The sequence below is a fragment of the Panthera leo genome, chromosome A2 (genome assembly GCF_018350215.1).
Source record: "Panthera leo isolate Ple1 chromosome A2, P.leo_Ple1_pat1.1, whole genome shotgun sequence".
Classification (NCBI taxonomy): Eukaryota; Metazoa; Chordata; class Mammalia; order Carnivora; family Felidae; genus Panthera; species Panthera leo.
Genome location: NC_056680.1, coordinates 12,864,564 through 12,887,017, shown reverse-complemented (window position 1 = coordinate 12,887,017; position 22,454 = coordinate 12,864,564). Strand labels below are relative to the sequence as shown.

General features: G+C 52.3%; 1 protein-coding gene across 4 annotated transcripts in view; it reads right to left on the bottom strand.

The window, feature by feature from the left end:
• The window catches only part of SLC27A1 (solute carrier family 27 member 1), a 32,385-nt gene that overhangs the window by 2,513 nt on the left and 7,418 nt on the right, over window positions 1-22,454 (bottom strand). For 2 of the 4 annotated variants that reach the window (XM_042928859.1, XM_042928860.1), the window contains exons 3-11: window positions 9,069-9,463; window positions 8,774-8,935; window positions 8,612-8,681; window positions 8,177-8,268; window positions 7,998-8,107; window positions 2,776-2,985; window positions 1,447-1,573; window positions 984-1,358; window positions 446-592 (exon numbers count right to left, since the gene is read on the bottom strand). In XM_042928859.1, the coding sequence (XP_042784793.1) occupies window positions 446-592; window positions 984-1,358; window positions 1,447-1,573; window positions 2,776-2,985; window positions 7,998-8,107; window positions 8,177-8,268; window positions 8,612-8,681; window positions 8,774-8,935; window positions 9,069-9,463 (1,688 nt within the window). The remainder of the gene's footprint in view (window positions 1-445; window positions 593-983; window positions 1,359-1,446; window positions 1,574-2,775; window positions 2,986-7,997; window positions 8,108-8,176; window positions 8,269-8,611; window positions 8,682-8,773; window positions 8,936-9,068; window positions 9,464-22,454) is intronic. The other 2 variants (XM_042928857.1, XM_042928858.1) reach the window with 2 other exon arrangements.

The window sequence follows — 22,454 nt, the reverse complement described above, 5'->3', positions numbered from 1 at the left end:
CTCCCAAATAGAAGACTTCTGATGTCCGAAACTGCTATGGAATTAACATCTGGACTATTAGGAGAAACTCTCACAAATCGAAAAGAAAAAGACAGCAAGGCTATACAAAGATGGGCAAAAGATACAAACAGGCAATTTACAGAAGCAGGAAATCTCCCAGATAACAAGATGATTTGCTCAAAGTTCCTAGTCACCAGAAAAAATGCAGGAAATGGAAGAAATGCCCCAAACACTGCAGAATGCCTAGTGGGGGTAGGATCGAGGAATGGAAATAAATAACGATGCTAATGAAACAAGAGAAAGGCCCTGCATGAGCCCACCGTGCCTGCTGGCCACGAACCATCGTGTCAGACTTGGCACAAGGATCTGAACCAGGACAAATAAGCAAATGGTCGTTGAACCAAAAGACAGATGGACGGACAGACAGAGAGGCGAGAGGCCGCACCTGTAGTGTCCACTTGGGGCAGGAGGCGTAGGAAGATGGGCCGGGCATAGGGTGCCAGCACCTTCTGCAGCTCTTGGTACAGCACATTGGGGCTCAGCTGGCCGTGGGGGTCCGCGATGGCCGCCATGCCTGCTTTGCCCTCTACTCCTGGAGATAGAGGTTTCACTGAGAACACCCCACCTTTTGTGCCGCCGCAGGACTGAATACACCCTCAGACAGAGGCCCCTGGTCTCTGATCTCTAGTCCCTTCCGTCTGAGATAACACTTGCTGAAGCAGCAATCATTATTATTATTGAGCTTTTGCTGTACTCGCTGCAACTCTGAGACAGTCACTTTCACGATCCCATGTACTGGATAAGGAAACCGAGGGGTTAGCATCCAGGAGGGGTAACTCCAGCTCCAGTGCCCCGACGCAGGTTGCTATGTGCAGTTATCCGAGCTGAGCACTGCCCAAGAGCACCTGTACCTCCAAGCTCATGCAGGTTGGGCTCCTCTGGGGCTGCCATACCCTAGGACCACCCCCACAAACCCAGCTTGCCTGGCACAGCCACCCCGTACACAGCCACATCTGTCTGGCCCAGCAGGCGGCTGAGCACGCCCTCCACCTCAGTGGTGGAGACATTCTCCCCACGCCAGCGGAAGGTGTCCCCGCCGCGGTCCCGGAAGTACATGTAGCCCAGCTCATCCATCACCAGCACGTCACCTGGGAGAGGGGAGGAGGAGAGGTAAGATGGTGGCCCGCCGTCCCCACAGCCGGCCCCCAGGACCTTCGCACCTGAGAGGTAGGCGCTGTCGCCCTTGCGGAAGACACTGTGGGCGATCTTCTTGCTGGTGGCGCTCTCGCTGATGTAGCCATCGAAGCGACGCAGCGGGTCCTGCTGGTTGATCTGGCCCACGAGGAGGCCAGGCTCCCCTGGAGAGGAGGCCACCCTCAGGCTGCGCCGGGTGGGCAGGGGGCGGGGGCCCCGGTTCCCCAGGGGACTGGGCAGGGCCTGGCTCACCGGCCTGACACGGGACGCAGAGGCCCTGGGCATCCCGCAGTAGTTCCATGGTGTCCTCGTTGACCTTCACCAGCCGGATGGGGTACACGTGGGGCAAGATACGGCTGTTAAAGCCACAGGAGCCGACCTGGGATGGGGCGAGCCACGTCGGTGAGGAGCCCCCGTGGGGCATGGTGTCCTCCCCACTGACGTCTTGCCTCTCCTGCCCCAGGGCCTGGAATTAGCACGCCGCGTCCCTGAACTCTGTGGCCTTGGGCGATCCGAAAAAGGGGGTATTAAGGGCAGTGCCGCCTTCCCAGGACTCATGCCCCTCCTCCCACCTCCCCGGCCTCCTTTGGCCATCATCTCGTGAGGAAACCTGCTGACCGGTCACCACTTCCTGGTCCCTAAAACCCTCTATGCTGGCAGGAAGTGAATGCCTGGGGTAACCCCGGAGCCACGTGGGGACACTGGCAGAGCTTCTGCCCGCTCCCCGCTGCATGCCACCTTGCCTGGCTCAGTCCAGTGAGCACAAATCCCTGTCTAATGGGTCTGTGCTGCTGTGTGCCGTTGGGTACGTCTGTTACGTACCCAACACAGCAACCTGTGTTAATGCAGCCAGAGTGTCTTCAACAGACATGCACGGTGGGGGCAGTGCCTTGTTCTCAGGTCCTGAGGACCCAAAACAGAGACAGACAGGAAACAAATCACTGCCCCTCCGGTGCTTGCTTTATTGTGGTGCTTGCTTTATTGTTATTCTCGTTAGCTGTGCCTGGCTTAGGATGGGAGGAGTTTGATAAGGCAGCAGGGTCCTGCTAAGGTAGGATGGAAACATTAATTGCGAATCATAAAAGCAATTGCAGAGAGTTTGCAACCTGGGGGTGCCGGGCTGAGCTCGTGATTACGTCGGGTGATTAGAACAGGCCCAATGGGCTGTCGTCCCCATGTACAGAGGAGGAAGCCAAGGCCCAAGGAGTCTGAGTGTCTTACCCAGTAGGAGGGGATGGGCACCCCAACCCTGGCCCCTGGATCCCCCAGAGTCCCACTGTCCCCCCCCCCCACCTCCACAGGTGCAAACAGAAAAGGCTGAGCCCTTTGCCCAAGGTACACATGGCCTCACCGAGGACTTGAATTCAGGTCAAGCCACTAACTGTGCATGCCGGAAGAGGGACCCCGCTGCGCGCCCTGGCAGTCCCAGGCGCCCCCCGCCCCCTTCCCCTGCCCTGTGCCACCTGGCCGGGCCCTCCCAGCAGATCAGGCTGCTCTGGGAGAACGCGGGGCCGGGGAGGCAGAGGTAGCAGCGATCCCGGAAGGTCAGAGCCTGACCCGCGCCGCCCCACCGCCGCCCACCTTCCCGTCCACGTTGGCAATGCTGCAGTTACACTCGGTCGCTCCATAGAACTCGCCGATCTGGCGCACGCCGAAGCGCTCGGTGAACTCCTCCCAGATGGCGGGCCGCAGCCCGTTGCCCACGGCCAGGCGCACGCGGTGCCGCCCCTCGGCCTCGCGCACCGGCTGCTTCAGCAGGTAGCGGCAGATCTCCCCGATGTACTGGACCACCTGGGGGCGGGAGAGGGGGGGAAGCGAGGGTTGGGCGGCCACGCCGGGCCCCAGCCCCCGAGCCACCCCTCCAACCTGGGCGCTAGGGACAAAGCGCTCTTAAGGGCGATGGTAACAAAACAGCCCAGGCCGTGTACGCCTGCCCCTCGCCCGCATCCACGCCAGGGGCAGGGGCCGAGAGGATGCGGTCAGCGTCCCCCATGCCCCTCCGTGCTCCGTCCATCCCCACGCTGCCTCTCTGACCCGAACCTCAGCGCCCCCCCCCACCTCCACAGGGCTCCTTCCCTCCCTGTCTCAAGGCTCCACCCCCGGGGGGGGGAGGAGTCATCTCCCAGATACCCCAGGTGCCTTCAAGTCCTTATCTGAGGTTTGGCTTCCTAAGGATTACCCCCGATCACCACCACCACCAATTTTACTAGGGGTCACAGACAGTAAGTAACCGGACCAAAGCTGGTAAGTGATAGTCCTTGATTTGAATCTGGGCATCGCGGCCGGAGTGTGAATGAAACAGTTACACGCTCAGGATGAAGCGCCAAGTTGATCATGACATTTCCAAAGTGTTCACAGTGTCCCCTCATCAACAGGATCAAGTCCAAATTTCTGCCAGTGGTCAATTCCCTTCGCCCTCCCCCCCCCCCCCCCCCCGCCCTCACTGCCTCCCTCCTTCCCTTTCACACCAACACCCTGTGCCACACAGGGCTCCTCAGGGCCTTTGCACATGCTATGCCCACTGCCTGGAGCGAAAATCCTTCCCCAGGGATGCATCTGGGTCCCCAGGGTTTGGGCCAAATATCACTGCCGCGGAGAGGCATTCCCTGCACAGTGCTTGTTGAATCCCTGATGAATAAACACATGTGCTGAGTATTCTACCGCCAAACACAGAGCTCATCCGTTTAATTCTCCCAACACTCCACGCGGGACAGGAAGGCATGAGATTCACAGAGGGAAACAGCCTGTCCAAGATCATCAGCTGCTGGACACGAGGCAAGCCCAGGATGGGGCAAGGGCAGAGCCTGAAGGTGGGGAGTTCTCTCCCTCGGTCCCTAGGCTCAGGTCAGTGCTTTTGCGGGGGGCCCAGCCCACGCCAACCTAAGACACAGCGGGGCCAACCAGCCCAGTCCGTCCCCAGCTAGTAACTGGTTCAAGGGTGAGCACATGACCAGAATTAGGCCAATGAGAATCAGCCCCAGACTGTCGCTACCTGAGCTGCTGAAAACCTGCCAGAAGAAACAGGGCTAAGAAGGAAGCTGCACACCTAGGAAGGAGAAAAACAAGAAATGGACAGAGACAGAGCACCTCCTGGATCAGGTTGTACCTGAAGCTGTCGAGCTCTCAGCTGTCCTCTTCAGGCCAGGGGAGGGACAACCCAGCCACGATTGAGGCAGCGGAGGGAGACAATGACACTGTCCCCCCCCCCCCCCCCACCAACCATGGCCCTGAGTCTGTGTCACGCTGAGAGCAAACAGCTGATCTTTACCTCTGCCTGGACCCCGGGACAGACCCAGGGCTGAAGAGAAGACAACTCAGGTCAGCTCAGAGAAGCAGACATCAGATGGCCTATGCCAACACCTCCAGCCTGCACGGTGGCACCTAGATAGAGGCTGGGAGCAGATCATCGACCAGGGACCCTGCTACAATTCCCCCGCGTCAGGGTGACCTTGTACACTAGGTGCACTCACCCCAGTGGGCAGGGAGAGACACAGGCACCACACATTCAGCGCCCCCCCCACCCAGGGATGAGGAGGGGTGGAGTCACCTGTCCCCTGCCCGTCTGTTGCTACACAGCGAAGAAAGTGGGGTTCTAATGTTTATTTATTTTTGAGAGAGAGAGACAGAGACAGAGCGTGAGTAGGGGAGGGGCAGAGACAGAGGGAGACACAGAATCCGAAGCAGGCTCCAGGCTCCGAGCTGTCAGTGCAGAGCCCGACGTGGGGCTCGAACCCACGAACAGGGAGATCACGACCCGAGCCGAAATCGAATGCTTAACCAACTGAGCCACCCAGGAGCCCCGAAAGTGGGGCTCTAAATGATAGCCCGCTGCCTCCCCTGAGGATGGATGGACTGTTGTTTGGGCCTGGGGCCACCGCTGCAAGTAAACAGCAGCCAAGCAGTTTCCCTGTCCAACAGCCAAGGGATGGGATTCCCGAACCCAAATGCATGCACTGGTTTTGTCAATGTCCTTGTTAAACTTGACCTCTGAGGATTCTGTCCTCTATTCCTTAAAGAGCCCCTCAGTGTTTAGCATGTACCTTCTTTTAGACACAGAAATTCCCCTTCTTAGAAACAGACTACCAAGGGTCCAGAGACGGTGAATGATGCCCGATGCAGCACAGCATGTCAAGGACAAAGAGGGGGACCACCTGACACCACGGGCCTCCCAGTGGGAGGGCACAGCACCACGGACAAGGAATCCTTGCCAAAAGAGTTGAACTTGAAGCTGATCAAATATCTAGACCAGGGGTTCTCAACCACAGGCAATTCTGTCCCCCCAGAACACTTGGCAACATCTGGATGCATTTTGAACGGTCACGACTGGGGGGGGGGGGGGGGTGCGTGGGATGCTCTTGGCCTCTAGTGATGTCAGGTCAGGAATACCTGTCAATATTCTGCAGTGCACAGGATGGCCCCCAGAGCAGAGACTGATCCAGCCCCAAATATCCCAAGCATCATGGTGGAGAGACACTGTGCTAGACCCAACAACTCCCAATGGACAGGAAATGCCAGGGACAGAGGAACACGTTAAGAGACACTGTCTCCAGATCGGGAAAATACTACAGGACAAGCAACTTCCTTTCTTCAGTAAATACACACGAGATGGGGAAAAAAAGAGAAGCAAGAGGTTCCTACAGATGAAAGGATTCCCATGAGACACATCGATGGTCGAAACGTGTGGGTCTCCTCTAAAAACGGATTTTGTCCGAATTCTAGAAACAGGGGAAAGACCACCTTTTTGACAAGGCGAGTCCCTGGGGATTGAGCCTCTGCCCAGATTCCTGATGACACTGCGGGGGTCACTGTCACTTTTTGGCTGTGATGGCGGCGCTGAGCTTACAGGTTTTTTTTTTCTTTTCTTGTTGCATTCACGTATACCTAAAATTGACCATCTGAAGGACTTTTAAGTGCACAGCTCGGTAGTATTAAGTACATTCACACTGGGAGCCAGCCATCACCATCCACCGGAACTCCTTTCGTCTTGGAGAACCGAGACTCTGTCCCCACTAGACGCTGGGTCCCCACCCCCTCCGGCGGCCCCATTGGCTTCCATGTTTCAGCCGTTGTAAATTGCGCTGCTGTGAACCTTCGTGTGCAAATATCTCTTCGAGACCCTGCTTTCACGCCTTTTGTCTTAGAAACAGCCCTCACCAGACACAAAAAGCCACACAGTATCTGATCCCATTTACAAGAAAGGTCCAGGACAGGCAAATCCATAAAGATAGAGAGCAAATTAGTGGCTACCCCAGGCACGGGGGTGGGGGAACAGGGCTGGGGAGTGACTGCTGATACCGGGTTTTCCTTCAGGCATGATGGAAATGTTCTGGAATTAGAGGTGATGGTTACACAACATGGTGAATGTACTAAGGGTCACTAACTGTCCGCTTTAAAAAGGTTTATTTCGGGGCGCCTGTGTGGCTCAGTCGGTTGTACGTCCGACTTCAGCTCAGGTCATGATCTCGCGGTCTGTGAGTTCGAGCCCCGCGTCGGGCTCTGTGCTGACAGCTCAGAGCCTGGAGCCTGTTTCCGATTCTGTGTCTCCCTCTCTCTCTGACCTTCCCCCGTTCATGCTCTGTCTGTCTCTGTCTCAAAAATGAATAAATGTTAAAAAAAAAATTAAAAAAAAAAAAAAGAATTTTGCCTCAAAAGCAAAACAGTCCTCATCTTTCAGAGGTTTTCCAGAAACATCTATGTAGGAAACACACTGCTCTCTGGGGGTTGTTTCACAATGATGCCGAAGGAGGGATGTGGGTGGGGCTAGAGGGGGCAGGATGGGGTGTTTGAAGGCCCCTGGGGCCAGTGACAGGTGCAAAAGAGAAAATCCTCCTCGGATTTCCTTTGGTTAGTGAAATCAGGTACTGATGTAGGTCTTTCCCCAAAGCAAAGCACTGTCACTCGAACTTTCAGAAAGCGGTGGGGGGTGATCTGTATTCACAACTCTCAATAATCAAGTGGGTCAAACAGACCCCCTTGCACTTCAAGACTTGGTTTAACAACGTTCCTCAAGGGCCGCCGCAAGGAAAAACGGAAAATCCTCAAAAGGAGAGCAAATCAGTCATTGCCCCGCAAAGACCCCCAAGATGCCAACCCAGAGACCCCACCCTGCCTAGCTGTGTGACCTGGGCAGCTGGCCTAACCTCTCTGGGCCCCACCCATCCAAGGTGAGGTGGGCACCTGCCAACTTGCCAGTCCCTGGACACATCCCATTCTCTCTTCTCCTCACCCCTTCTTCCTGGAGGCAGGTGATAGCACCTGTATTTCTATCCTCATCAGGACACTGAAATCCGCAGCCTGGTTTCCTCTCACCGTGGAGGGGAGAAGAGAGGAAGGACCGGGTCCTAGCGCCCCCCCCCCCTCATTTTCTACAGGACTGTGGATGTTCTCACCCCACCTGAGCCCCACACCTTGTGGCCTTAACCAGCGCAGGGCGGTGACTGCACCCACAGGCCTCATTTCCTGCAGCCACCAGCAGGGAAGGCTGCTGGGGCCCAGGGCGGCGCGTTAGAGAACTCAGGAAGCCTGGCCCCAATTCCAGATGCGTTACACGCCTCAATTTCCCCACCTGCAAAATGGCCTCTGCGATGCCTCTGCCCACTCTCAAGCAGTCCTAAGATTCCATGGAGTTTCCGTGTCGAAGTAAGGTTAGCCTGGGGCTGACACGGAGCACGTGCCCAAGAAGCACGTGCCACCTTCCTGTCCCCCTCTGGGGCCCTGGAGAACGGGTCGGGGGAGTGGCTGCCCTACAGCGGAGGACCTGCAGGTGGAGGGCGGGGCAGCGCGCGGGAGGGGCGGGGCCTGACCGTGCAGTTGTACTTGACGCAGTCATCCCAGAAGCGGCTGGCTGAGAACTTCTTGCGGAGGACCACCGTTAGCCCGTAGAGGAGACACTGCCCCACGCCCATGATGTTGCCTGAAGAGGGCGGGCTCGGTGAGGGGTCCCCAGTCCCGGCCCCACCCCCGCCCGGCCTGCCCACAGTACCTGCCGTGTGGTACAGGGGCAGGCAGTCATAGAGCACGTCTGCCACCTGCATGCTGTAGGCGTAGTGGCCGAAGGCTGCGATGCGGTAGTACCTGCGGGGGGTGGGGGCAGGGAGTGCAGGGGCTGGGGCTTACGTCCTCCAAGGTATGGGAGTGGGGGGAATCTGTGGCGGGGGAGGGGACACAGCAGGGACCCAGGCAGAGCCAGCCCAGCTCACAGCGGGGGGGGGGGGGGGCGGGGGGGCGGTCTGGTTTAGGATTTGAGACCCTCCCGCTGACGGAGCGGCAGTGTCCTGAGATGGGCCGTGCGTCTTCCCCGGGGGTGAAGACAGAAATGTCCCCAAGATCCCAACAGGAGCGGAGGGAAGGGGTCGGCCGTAGAGGCGACCGGGAGTCACCCTCCAAAGCTGGGGTGATGCCCACGGGCCCCCCTCACCTGCTGTGCACTACAATGGCGGCCTTGGGCAGCCCCGTGGTCCCCGACGTGTAGATGTAGAAGAGTCGATCTGCAGGAGACGCATGTGTTGGGGTCCGAGGAGGAGGGGGTGGGGGGCGGGGGGCACTGGCGGCGGAAGGCGGGTGTCCGTGCTAGCCTCACCATCCATTCCCTTGTCAGGGGGCTGTGCCAGGGGGGCGGTGGAGGCCTCCTTCAGCAACGGGTCCAGGAGCCGGGCGTCCGGCAGGATGCCCTCAGGCCCCAGTTCTCCAGAGCAGAACTTGAGCAGACTCTTCCCCAGCTGTCCGCTCACCTCGGCCACCGCTGCAGCCCAGAACAGACGTCACGGTCAAGGGCGGCCTGGGATGTACACGCCATCTCGCTGCTCCCCGCCCCCCGGAAGGCCCCAGACCCCCCCCCCCCCCCCACTCAGGATGCCAGCTGCGCCCGGCCTCACCTGCTGCCAGCTCCCCTCCGAAGATGAGGGCCTTGGCACCCGAGGTGCCCAGGCAGAAGGCCAGGGGCTCCCGCCGCAGGTTCACATTGAGCAGCGCGGCTTCCACGCCCGCCTTGGCCAGGCCCAGCCACAGCCCCACGAACTCGGGCCGGCCCTCCAGGAGGATGGCCACCACGTCACCTGGAGTGAAGCCCAGCCGGCAGAAGAGGTTGGCCACCGCATTGGAGTAGGCGTCCAGCTGCGCAAAGGTCCAGCACCCGCCGCTGCCCGCGTCCACCAGCGCCAGGCGATCAGGCTGCCTCTGTGCCACCACCTGGAAGATCCGTGGGATGGTGTGGCGGGCACGCTGGTGCCGCCGCAGCTCCAGGCGCACGCGCATCAGCACAGAGAGGCCGCTGGGAGGGGGAAGGGAGGAGAGGCGTCACCGGGTGCCCCGCCCGGCCTCCAGGAGACCTCTCCAAGCCTCAGCATCTCCATCTGGAGAAAGCAGAGGGAAAGGTCCCTGCACCTCCGAGGACGGCGAGGCTTCGATAAGGACGCTTTGGTTGCTGGGTCTCTCGGGGGGACTGAGAGCGTGAGAAGGGCTGTTGACTGACCAAGTACCGCAGACCGTCCTTGTTTCTCTCTTCTGGGACGTCCAGAGCCTCCCGCAGTCCCCACGAGCACCTGCAGCCTGGACTCCTCATGCTCCACCCACCCGAGCCTGGGGTCCTCGTCATCTCCTCCAGGAAGCCTTCCGGGGCTCGGCCCCTGCACTGCGCCCACTGCTTCCCCATCAAAGCGTAGAGTCCCCCAAACGGGGCCAGGCTGGGGCAGACACCGGCTGGGCTCAGGGAATGCTCTCTTGTTCACCTTGGGAAACCTCCCCATCCTCTGTGCTCCCCCACCAAAGCCCCTGTGCGGAGCCACTCGGTCATGGGTCTGTTCCCCCCACCCCTGGGTCGTGAGCCCCCCGGGGAAGTCACATCTGCACCGGCCGCATACCCGGTACGTACTAGGTCCATACACAGAGGCCGGACTGTGTTCGTGTCTCCCAACCTGGAACTCGAGGTAGCGGCCAACACAGAGGCAGATTCTTCCACTCACCTCCCAAATGATGAGCACCTATTGGGTGCCAGGTCCACGATGGGCGAGACAAACCCAGCGGTAACCCAGACCTAACCCTTCTCCCCCTCCATCTTTCTTCCGCTCCTTCTCCTTTTCCTACCCCTTGCTCACTCACTCCAGCCACAGGGCCCTTCTTGCTGTTTTCCTGAAGACACCACCTGGCATGCTCCCACCCCAGGGCCTTTGCATGGGCTATGCCCCCTGCCTGGACCAAGACAGATCAAGGCCCCACTCTCCTGGAGCGCAGTGAGCCTGCCACAAGCAATCCCACAGGACAGTCTTGGAGGGAGAGAGAGGCGTCTGGAGCTCCCGGGCCGGGCCTGAACCCCACCGCCCACGAGAGCAGCCAGCCTGAGCCTGGCAAGATCTTCGGTGAGAGGAGAGGCCGCCACACGTGAGCACGGTCTCAGGGCAAGGCCGCACTGAGAAGAGGCGCAGGCATAGGGACAGCGGTGAGGAGGCTGCTCCCCAACCGGTTCCCTCCGGGTGCCCGCCCTGTTACTCTCAGGGTGACGACGGCCTCCATGTAGATGAACACCCCTAATCGGAGAGCCCTGCTCATCGAAGCCCCTGTTCCCGCCGCAGGTTAACATCGAGCAGTGCGGCTTCCACGCCCGCCTTGGCCAGGCCCAGCCACAGCCCCGCGAACTCAGGCCGGCACTCAAGGAGGATGGCCACCACGTCACCAGGGGAGGTAACCAGGGGAAGCGACACCTGCATCTGATCAGGAGCCTGGCGCATAGTAGGTGCTCAGTAAACAGAGGTTGAAGGACTGCTTTCAAGCCCCTGACCCTGGAGCCCAGCATCCCGCCCCTCCCTGGCGACCAGTGCAGAGGCCCAGATTTCTTCAGGGCCCCAGACCTGAGCACCTACTTTGCACAAGCGAAGCTGATCGGGATCAGGTGTGAGAAGTCCGATCGGTGGAGGAAGGGGACGGGGGCTGGGGTGGCCAAGGATACTGATGGCAAAGGGGCAGGAGTCATCTTGTGGGGAGATGGGAACGTTCTCCAGGACCTTTGCCCGTGCGGTTCCCACTGTTGAAACATTCTGCCCCAGAGCCCCCACCCCCACCCCCACCCCCATCAGGGTTCCTACACATCCTTTACCTCTCAGCTCCAATGTCCCCTTCCTGGAGAGGTCTCCCCAGCCCTGCCCAGCGTGGATCACTATATAGCTGTTTGAAAACACGCTTGCAAATTCTTTGACAGTCGTCCCTTCAAAAGGCAGGTCAGGTCCTATTTTCCCCACCCCTCAGGAGTGGGCAGACTCAGGGACTCGCTTCTAATGAAGAGAATGGGGCAATAGTCATGCTGTGTGATTTCCGAGACTGGGGCTCAGAGACAGCACCTCTCCTCCAGGCACGCAGATGTTCTCACACTCTTTCTGGACGCTGGACCTCGGAACCCAGCGCTGAGTTGTAAGGAAAGGAAGCCAAGACCACATGGAGAGGCCACGTATAGGGGTTCTAACAACATGTCTGAGTGAACAGAGCTTTGGGTAATTCTGGCCCCGGATCCTGAATCTTCCACCTGAGGCTCCAGACACAGCAGAGCAGATAAGATGGTGACATCTTGGCGACATCTGAATTCCTGACCCACAGAAGTCACAGGCAAGGATACTGATCATTGTCTTAAGCCTCTAGGTTCTGGGGTAATTTGTTACACAGCCATGGAACTGACGGGTAACTGATACACTCCCAGGCCCTGTTTCACTCCTTCGGAGCGGTCATCACAATCTAAACCTGTCATCTTCCTTTACCGATTTCCTGAACTTTTTGTTAATTTCTACGAGAGCGAGCACCCAGTTTGTCTGTCTGTTGTGTCCAGGGATTCGGTTCCAGGACGAAGCACAGGACCTGGAACGTAAGGACGATGCTGATATATCCTGTGGGCGGACTCAAATGCAGCCCCGCCTCTTTTGCCTGCGCACAACTGTACTTGTTTGAAGAGCATCCCCCAAAATTCGTGTCCACCGGAAACCTCAGACCGTGACCTTCTTTGGAAGTAGGGTGTTTGCAGATGTAATTAAGGGAAGTCTGAGATGAGGTCATCCTGGTTCCCCAGTGGGACCTAAATCCAATGACAGGTGTCTTTTTTTTTAATGCCTAAAAACAATTTTTTTTTAATGTTTATTTACTTTTTGAGAGAGGCAGAGACAGAGCGTGAGTGGGGGAGGGGCAGAGAGAGAGGGAGAGGGAGAAACAGGATCCCACGCAGGCTCTAGGCTCTGAGCTATCAGCACAGAGCCCGAGATCGTGACCTGAGCTGAAGCCGGACGCTCAACCGACTGAGCCACCCAAGCACTCCTTGGTTCTTGCAGTTTGTGGGTTCAAGCCCCGTGGCTCCAGCTTCGAGCCTGGAGCCTGCTTCGGCTCCGGTGTCTTCCTCTCTCTCTGCCCCTCCCCTACTCACGCTCTCTCGCACCCTCTCTCTCTCCCTCAAAAAGCAAATAAATATTTTTTTTAATTTAAATAAATAAATAAATAATAAAGTTTATTTATTTTGAGAGAGACAGAGACAGCGCGAGCAGGGGAGGGACAGAGGGAGGGAGAATCCCAAGCAGGCTCCATACTGTCAGCACAGAGCCCGACGTGGGGCTCAAACCCATGAAACTGTGAGATCGGGACCTGAGCCGAAACCAAGAGTTGGATGCTCAACCAACTGAGCCACCCAGGCGCCCCCAGGTGTCTTTTTAAGAGAGAACACACAAACACAGGGGAGGAGACATGGGGAGACAGAGGCAGAGACTGGAGTGACCTGGTCACAAGTCGTGCGATACCTGGAGCCCTCAGAACCGCAGCCCAGAGGGAGGAAAAAGCGGCCTGGAGTTCATGGCCTTAGTTCAAATCCTGTTCCACCGCCTACCAGTGGGGCCTGCCCTCTCTGCAGGCCTCAGTTTCCTTACTTGGAATATCAGGAGACTGAATCCAACAACCTCCAAGGTGTTCTCCATCCAGCTCAACAAAGTGTCAGTCCTGCCACTGCCTTATTTACAAGCAGGAAGTGGGGCCCAGAGCAGCAATTCTCAGCCTATTGGGTGTGAAGTGTGTTAAGTGCCCAACCAAGAAGAAGGGCTGAACCAGAAGGGATCCATTGTTACTCTGCCCAGAGAGAGCCCGCCTCTGGGCTTTGTAAGTATTCTTCTACCTAAGTGCTCTTCCTCTCCCCAGGTCATGGCAAGACTGGCCCCTCTCATCTGCCCACTTGTGCCGGGTGCCCTAACCACCCTGGTTCAAGGAGTCCCTCGCTATCCCCGCCTCGCCCCTACGTGTTCGATCCTTCTGGTCACTGTCTGATGTTTCATCATTTCCTTCTCGGTTATTCTTTTCCCTCACTAGGCTGTGGGCTCCAGAGGACGGGAGAAGTATCTGGCACGTTCACAGCAGGTCACAGTGAACATGGTGTCCCCCCAAGCCCAGATGGGGTGTGGCTCCCAGGAGGTCCTTGGGGATGGATGGAACAAATGACAGTGGCCAGAATCTGACCATCTCACCAGCCCGGCCTGGCCCCCACCAGCACACAACGGGACCCGTGCCCTAGTCAGCTCTTCGTGGTTTCCTGGGTCTGCTCTGGGCCAGGCCCCACTCCCTGCATAATGGGGTGAATGGTGGTCCTCAAAAGATAGACCCAATTCCTGGCCCCCAGAACATGTGGAAAAAGGGTCTTTGCAGGGTCTTTGCGCGGGATACTCCTCTGCTCAGTGTTCAAAGCCCTGGAAATCTGGCTCTGTCTGCTGACCCCCTTGGCTCCTTGAACTCCAACACTGCCCAGCCCATACACCTCCCTGCAACACATCAGCCCCTTTCCCACAATCCCTGCACCATGGGACATGGCAGTCCCATGTTCCCTTTCCTCTACCCAGAGAAGCTGTCACTGGCATGTGATGGCTGGAACCACAGCAGGCAGCATGAGAGTATGAGGGTACTCGGCTGGAGATGCCAAGCCTTTGCAGCAAGTATGGCAGAGCATAAAGACCGAAGGAACCCGGGTCAATGACAACATGCTGCACTGGGAACTGACCAACCTCAAGCCATCTCGTGTCAAAACTCCACGTTACATGTGGTTGTAACTGTTCTTTACTGCCAATGCCACTCCTAGTTGAGATTCGCGCTACTCGCAGCCAAAAACCTCCTTCGAGAGTTTAGCTCCCTGGAGGGGCTGATCCACTCGTGCACCATACCTCCACGGAGCACCACCACGTGCTGGACATCACGACAGGGACAGGGACACCCAGGTGACTAAAGTAGGCGTGATCACTGTCCAAATGGGGTTTACAATCTAAGGAGGGGAAGGGAACTAATAACCGAGGAAAAAGCGAAGAAAACCGATGATAGTTTGTTTTTACTGTTTTGTTATTTATTTTTGAGAGAGAGCGGGGGGGAGGGTCAGAGAGAGAGGATCCCAAGCGGACTTCGCGCTGTCAGCACAGAGCCCGACGCGGGGCTCAAACTCACGAACCGTGAGATTATGACCGGAGCGGAAATCAAGAGTGGACACTCAACCAACTGAGCCTCCCAAGTGCCCCAATCCGATGATAGTTTTATGCTAAGTTTCCTAAAAAGGAAACAGGATGATGTGATCAAAAGCTTTATCCACAGGAAGGGCGGGGGGGGGGGGGGGGGGGGGGGAGACCACTTTGAGGAAGCGACATTTGTGCTACATTTTAAAGAATGGGAAGGAGGGGCGCCTGGATGACTCATTCAGTTGGGCCTCTTGGTTTTGGCTCAGGGCATGATCTCACGGTTCGTGGGTTCTAGCCCCGTGTCAGGCTCTGCGCTGACGTCGCGAAGACTGCTTGGGATTCTCTCTCTCTGCCCTTCCCCTGTGTGCTCTCTCTTTCAAAATAAATAAATAAACTTTAAACAATTAAAAAATGATAAAAAATAAAGAACGGGAAGGAGCCAGCAGTGGGTAAAGCGCGGCCGGTAGGGGGAAAGCATTCCAGGTGGAGGGTACCGTGAGTGCAAAGGCCTGGAGGTGGGAAGGACAAGGCCAGCAGGCTAGAGAGGAGTGAGCAAAGCAGAGAGTGGGAGGAGACTGCATGGCAACAGGACTTTCTCCATGGTTCTGGATCGTTCCACTAATTAGAAGATTGATCTTGGCAGGTTAAAGTCACCTGGGGGAAATGATACTGTTATTCATTTGTAGCTTCCAATGAGCAGAAGACAGAAAAGAGCCCAAACGATCTGTAGTATAGGAGGGGTTCGATGCCCAATGGCCGATCCTTACAACGGAAGGCTGTGGGGCCCCGACGCAGGTAGATGAGGAAGGAGCCACAAGGTGAGAAAAGCCACGGGTGATTTCACGCAAAGGCAGCAGGCAGGTCAAACACCCAGACACTGACTGATCATTGAATTTCCCTGTTTCCCCCCAAAATAGCCAGTAAAGAGATTTTTTTCTTTTCATTAATTTTTTGAGAGAGAGAGAGGGCACAAGTGAGCGAGGGACAGACAGAGAGAGAGGGAGAGTCCCATGAGGGGTAGAGAGAGGGGGAGACAGGGGGAGAGAGAGGGAGAGAGAAGGGGGGCTCAAACTCAAACCGTGAGATCATGACCTGAGCCAAAGTCAGATGCCTAACCGACTGAGCCAACCGGGTGCCCCAGTCAAGGGATTTTTTAAAAGTGTGAACACAAAGACTAGGAAAATGGGAAAGGCAGGGGTCCTTGGAGGTGGGAGAAAGCCGAATCCTGGACTCCAGCGCGAAATGGGTAGAAATCTGTCTGGGAAGCAAGCCCCTACATAAAATCAGTCACAGGGATGTAACGTACAACAGGGGGACTGTAGTCAATAAGACAGATCTTCCTGGACTTACAGTGGGGTTACACCCAAAAAAACGCAACGTAAGTTGAAAATACCATAAGTCAAAAATGCATTTAATACATCTAACCCAATAAACATTATAGCTGAGCCTGGCCTACCTTAAACATGCTCAAAACACTTACATTAGCTCACAGTTGGGCAAAATAATCGAACACAAAGCCTATTTTCTCAAAAAATATTTTTTCTGATGTTATTTATTTTTGAAGGAGAGAGACACACAGAGGGAGGGAGGGGCAGAGGGAGAGAGGGAGGCACAGAATCCGAAGCAGGCTCCGGGCTCCGAGCTGTCAGCACAGAGCCCGACGCGGGGCTCGAACCCACGAACCGCGAGATCATGACCTGAGCCGAAGTTGGACGCTTACCCAACTGAGCCACCCAGGAGCCCCTACAAAGCCTATTTAATAAAGTGTTGAATATCTCACATAATTAACTGAATACCGTACTGAAAGTGAAAAACAGAAGGGCTGAATGGGTACAGAACGCCTGTACGGGTCGTTTACCCTCGTGATCGTGCGGCTGTCTGGGAGCGGCGGCTCACTGCTGGTGGCCAGGATCAGGACAGAGTCTCATACTGCCTGTCAGGGAGTCTGGGAAAAAGATCCAAATTCCACATTCAACGTACAGCTTCTACCGAATGCACATCACGTTTGCATCATCGTTAAGGCAAAAAATTGTAAGTCAAACCACTGGAAGCCAGGGAGTGTCTGTACCGTATTCCATGATGAGCCCCCAACCTTCGTCTCCTCTGCATGGTTTCCCGCAAAGCACCCTTGGCCGGGTGACCCCATCATGAAGCTCGCAGTTGAAAAGACACCCCCCCCCCCCATAGGCCCATGCCGAGAGCTTCTAACCAGATTTACAACTAAGGATTATCGGACCCCTGGGGATTTCCTCTACTAGGGATGAGGGAAACTAAAGGAAACAAAGGGGCGCCTGAGTGGCTCAGTTGGTTGAGCGATTGATTTTGGCTCAGGCCATGATCCCGTGGTTCATGGGTTCGAGCCCCACGTCGGGCTCTGTGCTGACAGCTCAGAGCCTGGAGCCTGCTTCGGATTCTGTGTCTCCCTCCTCTCTCTGCCCCTCCCCTGCTTGTGCTATGTCTCTCTCTCGAAAATAAATAAATAAATAAATGTTAAAAAGATTTCAAAAAAATAAAATAAACAAAAAAGAAAATTTTTGAGGAAATAGAGATTGTGCAAAGAGAAAACAAAACTAATAAAGTCAATGATATTCTGGGAGATGTAAGAAAACATGCATGCATGAAACAAGAATGAGATGCTATTTAAAAGCTTTCAGGGGCGCCTGGGTGGCTCAGTCGGTTAAGTGTCCGACTTCGGCTCAGGTCATGATCTCGTGGTCCGTGAGTTCGAGCCCTGCGTCGGGCTCTGTGCTGACAGCTCAGAGCCTGGAGCCTATTTCAGATTCTGTGTCTCCCCTCTCTCTACCCGTCCCCTGTTCACTCTCTGTGTCTCTCTGTCTCTCAATAATAAATAAACATTAAAAAAAATTATTAAAAAAAAAAAAAAGCTTTAGGGAATGAAAAAAAAAAATCCTGGAAAATTGCAATGTGAGGGCACCACAGAATGCACAGCACACAGAGTAAACCCTAAGGGAAAAAAAGAGCTTTAGTTAATAAAAACGTATCAAAAGGTTTCTATAGTTTTCAGGGTATACATTTTTCATCTCTTTGCTCAGGTTTATTCCTAGGTATTTTATGGGTTTTGGTGCAATTGTAAAGGGGATCAGTTCCTTGATTTCTCTTTCTGCTGCTTCCTTATTGGTGTCTAGAAATGTAACGGATTTCTGTGCACTGATTTATATCCTGTGACTTTGCAAATTCATGTGTCAGTTCTAGCAGTGTTTTGGTGGAGTCTTTGGGTTTTCCCCATAGAGTACTCCTTGCTGATTTGGATACATTTTATTTCTTTGTGTTGTCTGACTGCTGAAGCTAGGGCTTCCAACACTATGTTGAACAACACTGGGGAGAGTGGACCCCCTTGTCGTGTTCCTGACCTTAGGCGGAAAGCTCTCAGTTTTTTGCCATCGAGCATGACATTAGCTGTGAGTCTTTCATATATGGCCTTTAATAATCTTGAGGTATGATCCTTCTATCCCTACTTTCTTGAGGGTGTTTTATCAAGAAAGGATGCTGTATTTTGTCAAATGCTTTCTCTGCATCTATAGAGAGGATCATATGGTTCTTATCTTCTCTTTTACTAATGTGATGTATCACATTGATGGATTTGCAGATATTGAACCACCCTTGCAGCCCAGGAATAAATCCCACTTGATCATGGTGAATAATTCTTTCAATGTATTTTTGGATCCGCTTGGCTAGTATCTATAACTATAGAAAGCTTACAAAAGAAATTGAAGAATTCACGGAAAAACATTCCATGCTCGTGGATTGTAACAACAAATATTGTTAACATGTCAATACAATCCAAAGCATATGCAATGCAAACCCTATCACAATAACACCAACATCCTTCACAGAGCTAGAGTAAACAACCCTAAAATTTGTATGGAGCCAGAAAGACTCTGAATAGCCAAAACAATCCTGAAGAAGAAAATCAAAGCTGGAGGCATCACAATTCAGGACTTCAAGCTGTATTACAAAGCTGTAATCATCAAGACAGTATGGTCCTGGCACAAAAACAGACACCTAGATCAATGGAACAGAACAGAGAACCCAGAAATGGACCCACAAACGTAGGGCCAACTAATCTTTGACGAAGCAGGACAGAATATCCAATGGAAAAAAGACAGTCTCTTCAGCAAATGGTGTTGGGGAAAAAGACAGCAACATGCGGAACAATGAACCTGGACCACTTTCTTACACCACACACAAAAATAAACTCAAAATGGATGAAAGACTAAACATAAGATAGGAAACTATCAAAATCCTAGAGGTGAAAGCAGGCAAAGACCTCTTTGACCTCGGCCGCAGCAACTTCTTACTTGACATGTCTCCAGAGGCAAGGGAACCAAAAGCAAAAATGAGCTATTGGGCCCTCATTAAGATAAAAAGCCTCTGCACAGCGAAGGAAACAATCAGCAAAACTAAAAGGCAACAGACGGAATGGGAGAAGATATTTGCAAAAGACATTATCAGATAAAGGCTTAGTGTCCAAAATCTACAAAGAATTTATCAAACTCAGCACCCAAAAAACAAATAACCCAGTGAAGAAATGGGCAAAAGACATGAATAGACACTTTTCCAAAGAAGACACCAGATGGCTAACAGATGCATGAAAAAATGTTCAACATCACCCATCATCAGGGAAATACAAATCAAAACCACAATGAGATACCACCTCACACCTGTCAGAATGGCTCACATTAACAACTCAGGCAACAACAGGTGTTGGTGAGGAAGCAGAGAAAGAGGATCTCTTTTGCATTGTTGGTGGGAATGCAAGCTGGTGCAGCCACTCTGGAAAACAGTATGGAGGTTCCTCAAAAAATTACAAATAGAACTACCCTATGACCCAGCAATTGCACTACTAGATATTTATCCAAAGGATACAGGATTGCAGATTCAAAGGGGCACATGTACCCCAATGTTTATAGCAGCACTATTCACAATAGCCAAATCATGGAAAGAGCCCAAATGTCCATCAACTGATGAATAGATAAAGAAGATGTGGGGGGTGTGTGTGTGTGTATGTGTATGTATATATACATACACATACACACACATAAATATATATATGTAAATACATATATGTTTATATGTGTACATATATATACGTACATATATAAACATATATATATAAACATACGTAATATGTTTTTATATATATAAACATATACACATCTTTATATATGTAAATATATACAAATATATATGTATATATATATATACATACACACATATGGAATATTACTTGGTGATCAAAAAGAATGAAATCTTGCCATTTGCAATAACGTGGATGGAACTAGAGTGTATTATGCTAAGCGAAATAAGTCAGCCAGAGAAAGACAAATATCATATGATGTCACTCATATGTGGAATTTAAGATACAAAACAGCTGAACATCAGAAAATGGAAGCAAAAATAATACAAAAACAGAGAGGGAGACAAACAATAAGAGAACAAACTGAGGGTTGTTGGTGGGGTGGTGGGTGAGGGGATTGGCTAAATGGACGAGGGGTGGGGCGCCTGCGTGGCTCAGTCGGTTAAGCGTCCGACTTCAGCTCAGGTCAGGATCTCATGGTCGGTGAGTTCGAGCCCCGCGTCAGGCTCTGGGCTGATGGCTCGGAGCCTGGAGCCTGCTTCCGATTCTGTGTCTTCCTCTCTCTCTGCCCCTCCCGCATTCATGCTCTGTCTCTCTCTGTCTCAAAAATAAATAAACGTTAAAAAAAAAATTTAAAAAAATAAATAAATGGACGAGGGGCATTAAGGAGGACACTTGATAAGATGTACACTGGCTGTTATATGTAAGTGATGAATCACTGAATCCTATTCCTGAAACCATTATTACACTGTATATTAACTAACTTGGATTTAAATTTTAAAAAATAAAGAAAAATAAAAATGTATCAATATTGGTTCATCAATTGTAACAGGTATACTACACTAACACAAGATCTTTTTTTTTCTTAACGTTTATTTATTTTTGAGACAGAGAGAGACAGAGCATGAGCGGGGGAGGGTCAGAGAGAGGGAGACACAGAATCTGAAACAGGCTCCAGGCTCTGAGCTGTCAGCACAGAGCCCGACGCGGGGCTCGAACTCACGGACCTCGAGATCATGACCTGAGCCAAAGTCGGCCACTTAACCGACTGAGCCACCCAGGCGCCCCACACAAGATCTTAATAATAGGGAAACTGTGGGGAATGGGAAGGGGATATATGGGAACTCTACGTACTCTGTGATCAATTTTTCTGTAAACTTAAAACTGATAATAAAAAAATGAAGTCTATAAAAAATTAAAAATAAAGTCTATGAATTTAAACAAATAATGATCATAATAAAAAATTTTAAACTTGTAGGCATAAGTCAAATATTAACAGAGAGATTAGAAGGTGTATTTGAAGAACTATCATAGAAAGTAGGATAAAAAGATGGAGATGGCAAATTAAAAAAAAAAAAAGAAAGAAAGAAAAGAAAATTAGAGAACCAGCCCAGAATATCCAACATAATATTTATTCAACAAATAATTATCAAGCCAAATGCTGTTCCAGGTACTAAATAACAGGTGTTCCAAGAAGAACAAAAGAAATAAAGGTGAGTAAATCATCAGTACCATTTAAGAAAACTTCCTTGCCATGAAGCTAAACAACAGACCATACAATGGATGGAAATAGCTCACCATCTTGAAAAGATCCCACAAACTTCCAGAAAGAAAAACAGATCACTATAAAAGATCAGGAATTAGGAGGGTTTCAGACTTCTCAACAATAATTATGTGAGAAGAAATGCCTTCAATACTGAAGGAAAATTATTTCCAACCTAGAAGTTTAAACCGAGACCATCAATCAAGTGTGAGGGTGGAAATAAAAATGTTTTCATACATAAAGGGTCTCAAAAAATTAACTTCTCAACCACATGTCTCCCAAAGCCAATAAGAAGGTGCTCCAACAAATCAAAGGAGTAAACCAAAGAAGAAAACCACCAGGGACCCAGGAAACAGTGCATCTAACCCAAGACAGACGTAATGCCAATCCTTAGGAAGGTGGCTAGAATCAAGATTGGAATGACGGCTATTCACCAGGTGCAAAAAGTCAGTAGCCCAGCCTGGACAAATTGGAGGCTAGAAGAGAGACTTCTCCAAAAAAGGGGAAACTGAAAGCCCATCTTACGCTATAAAAGTCATGAGAGAAGACAGATACAACTGTCATTTGGTCTTGAAGTATAGATGAATGCAAAGAAAACTAACAAATACAAAGGCAAGTAATAACCCCCCCAAAAAAACACATAAAGGTTAAGAAATTAAAAAAATGATCATAGTACACTAGTGGCTCAACTAAGAACACTGTTGCCATCAAAACAATGTAAATACTGATTACTTACCTGGCCAAATTACAATAGTCAATCCTCATTACTCACAGATTTCTTAACTGCAAATTTGCCTGCTCACTAAAATTTATTTGTATCCCCAAAAATCAATGTTCATATTTCTTTCACAACCATTTGAGGACGCACACAGAGTGGCAAAAAAAAACAAAAACGTGCTGCCAGTGTGCACATTCCCAGGTTAGTTCAACAAGACAGCACTCTGCCTTTTTGTTTCAGCTCATATTGTAAATAAGTATCCTTTTGGAAGTCTATTCAGTGCCACATTTTTTTTTTTTTTGCATTTTTGTCCTTTCTTTGGTGATTTTGAAGCTTAAAATGGCTCCCAGGAATAATGTTAAAGCGCTATCTAGTGTTCCTAAGTGCAAGAAGGCTGAGATGTGCCTTACTTAGATAAGTTTTGCTCAGGCATGAGTTATAATGCTGTTGGCCATCAGT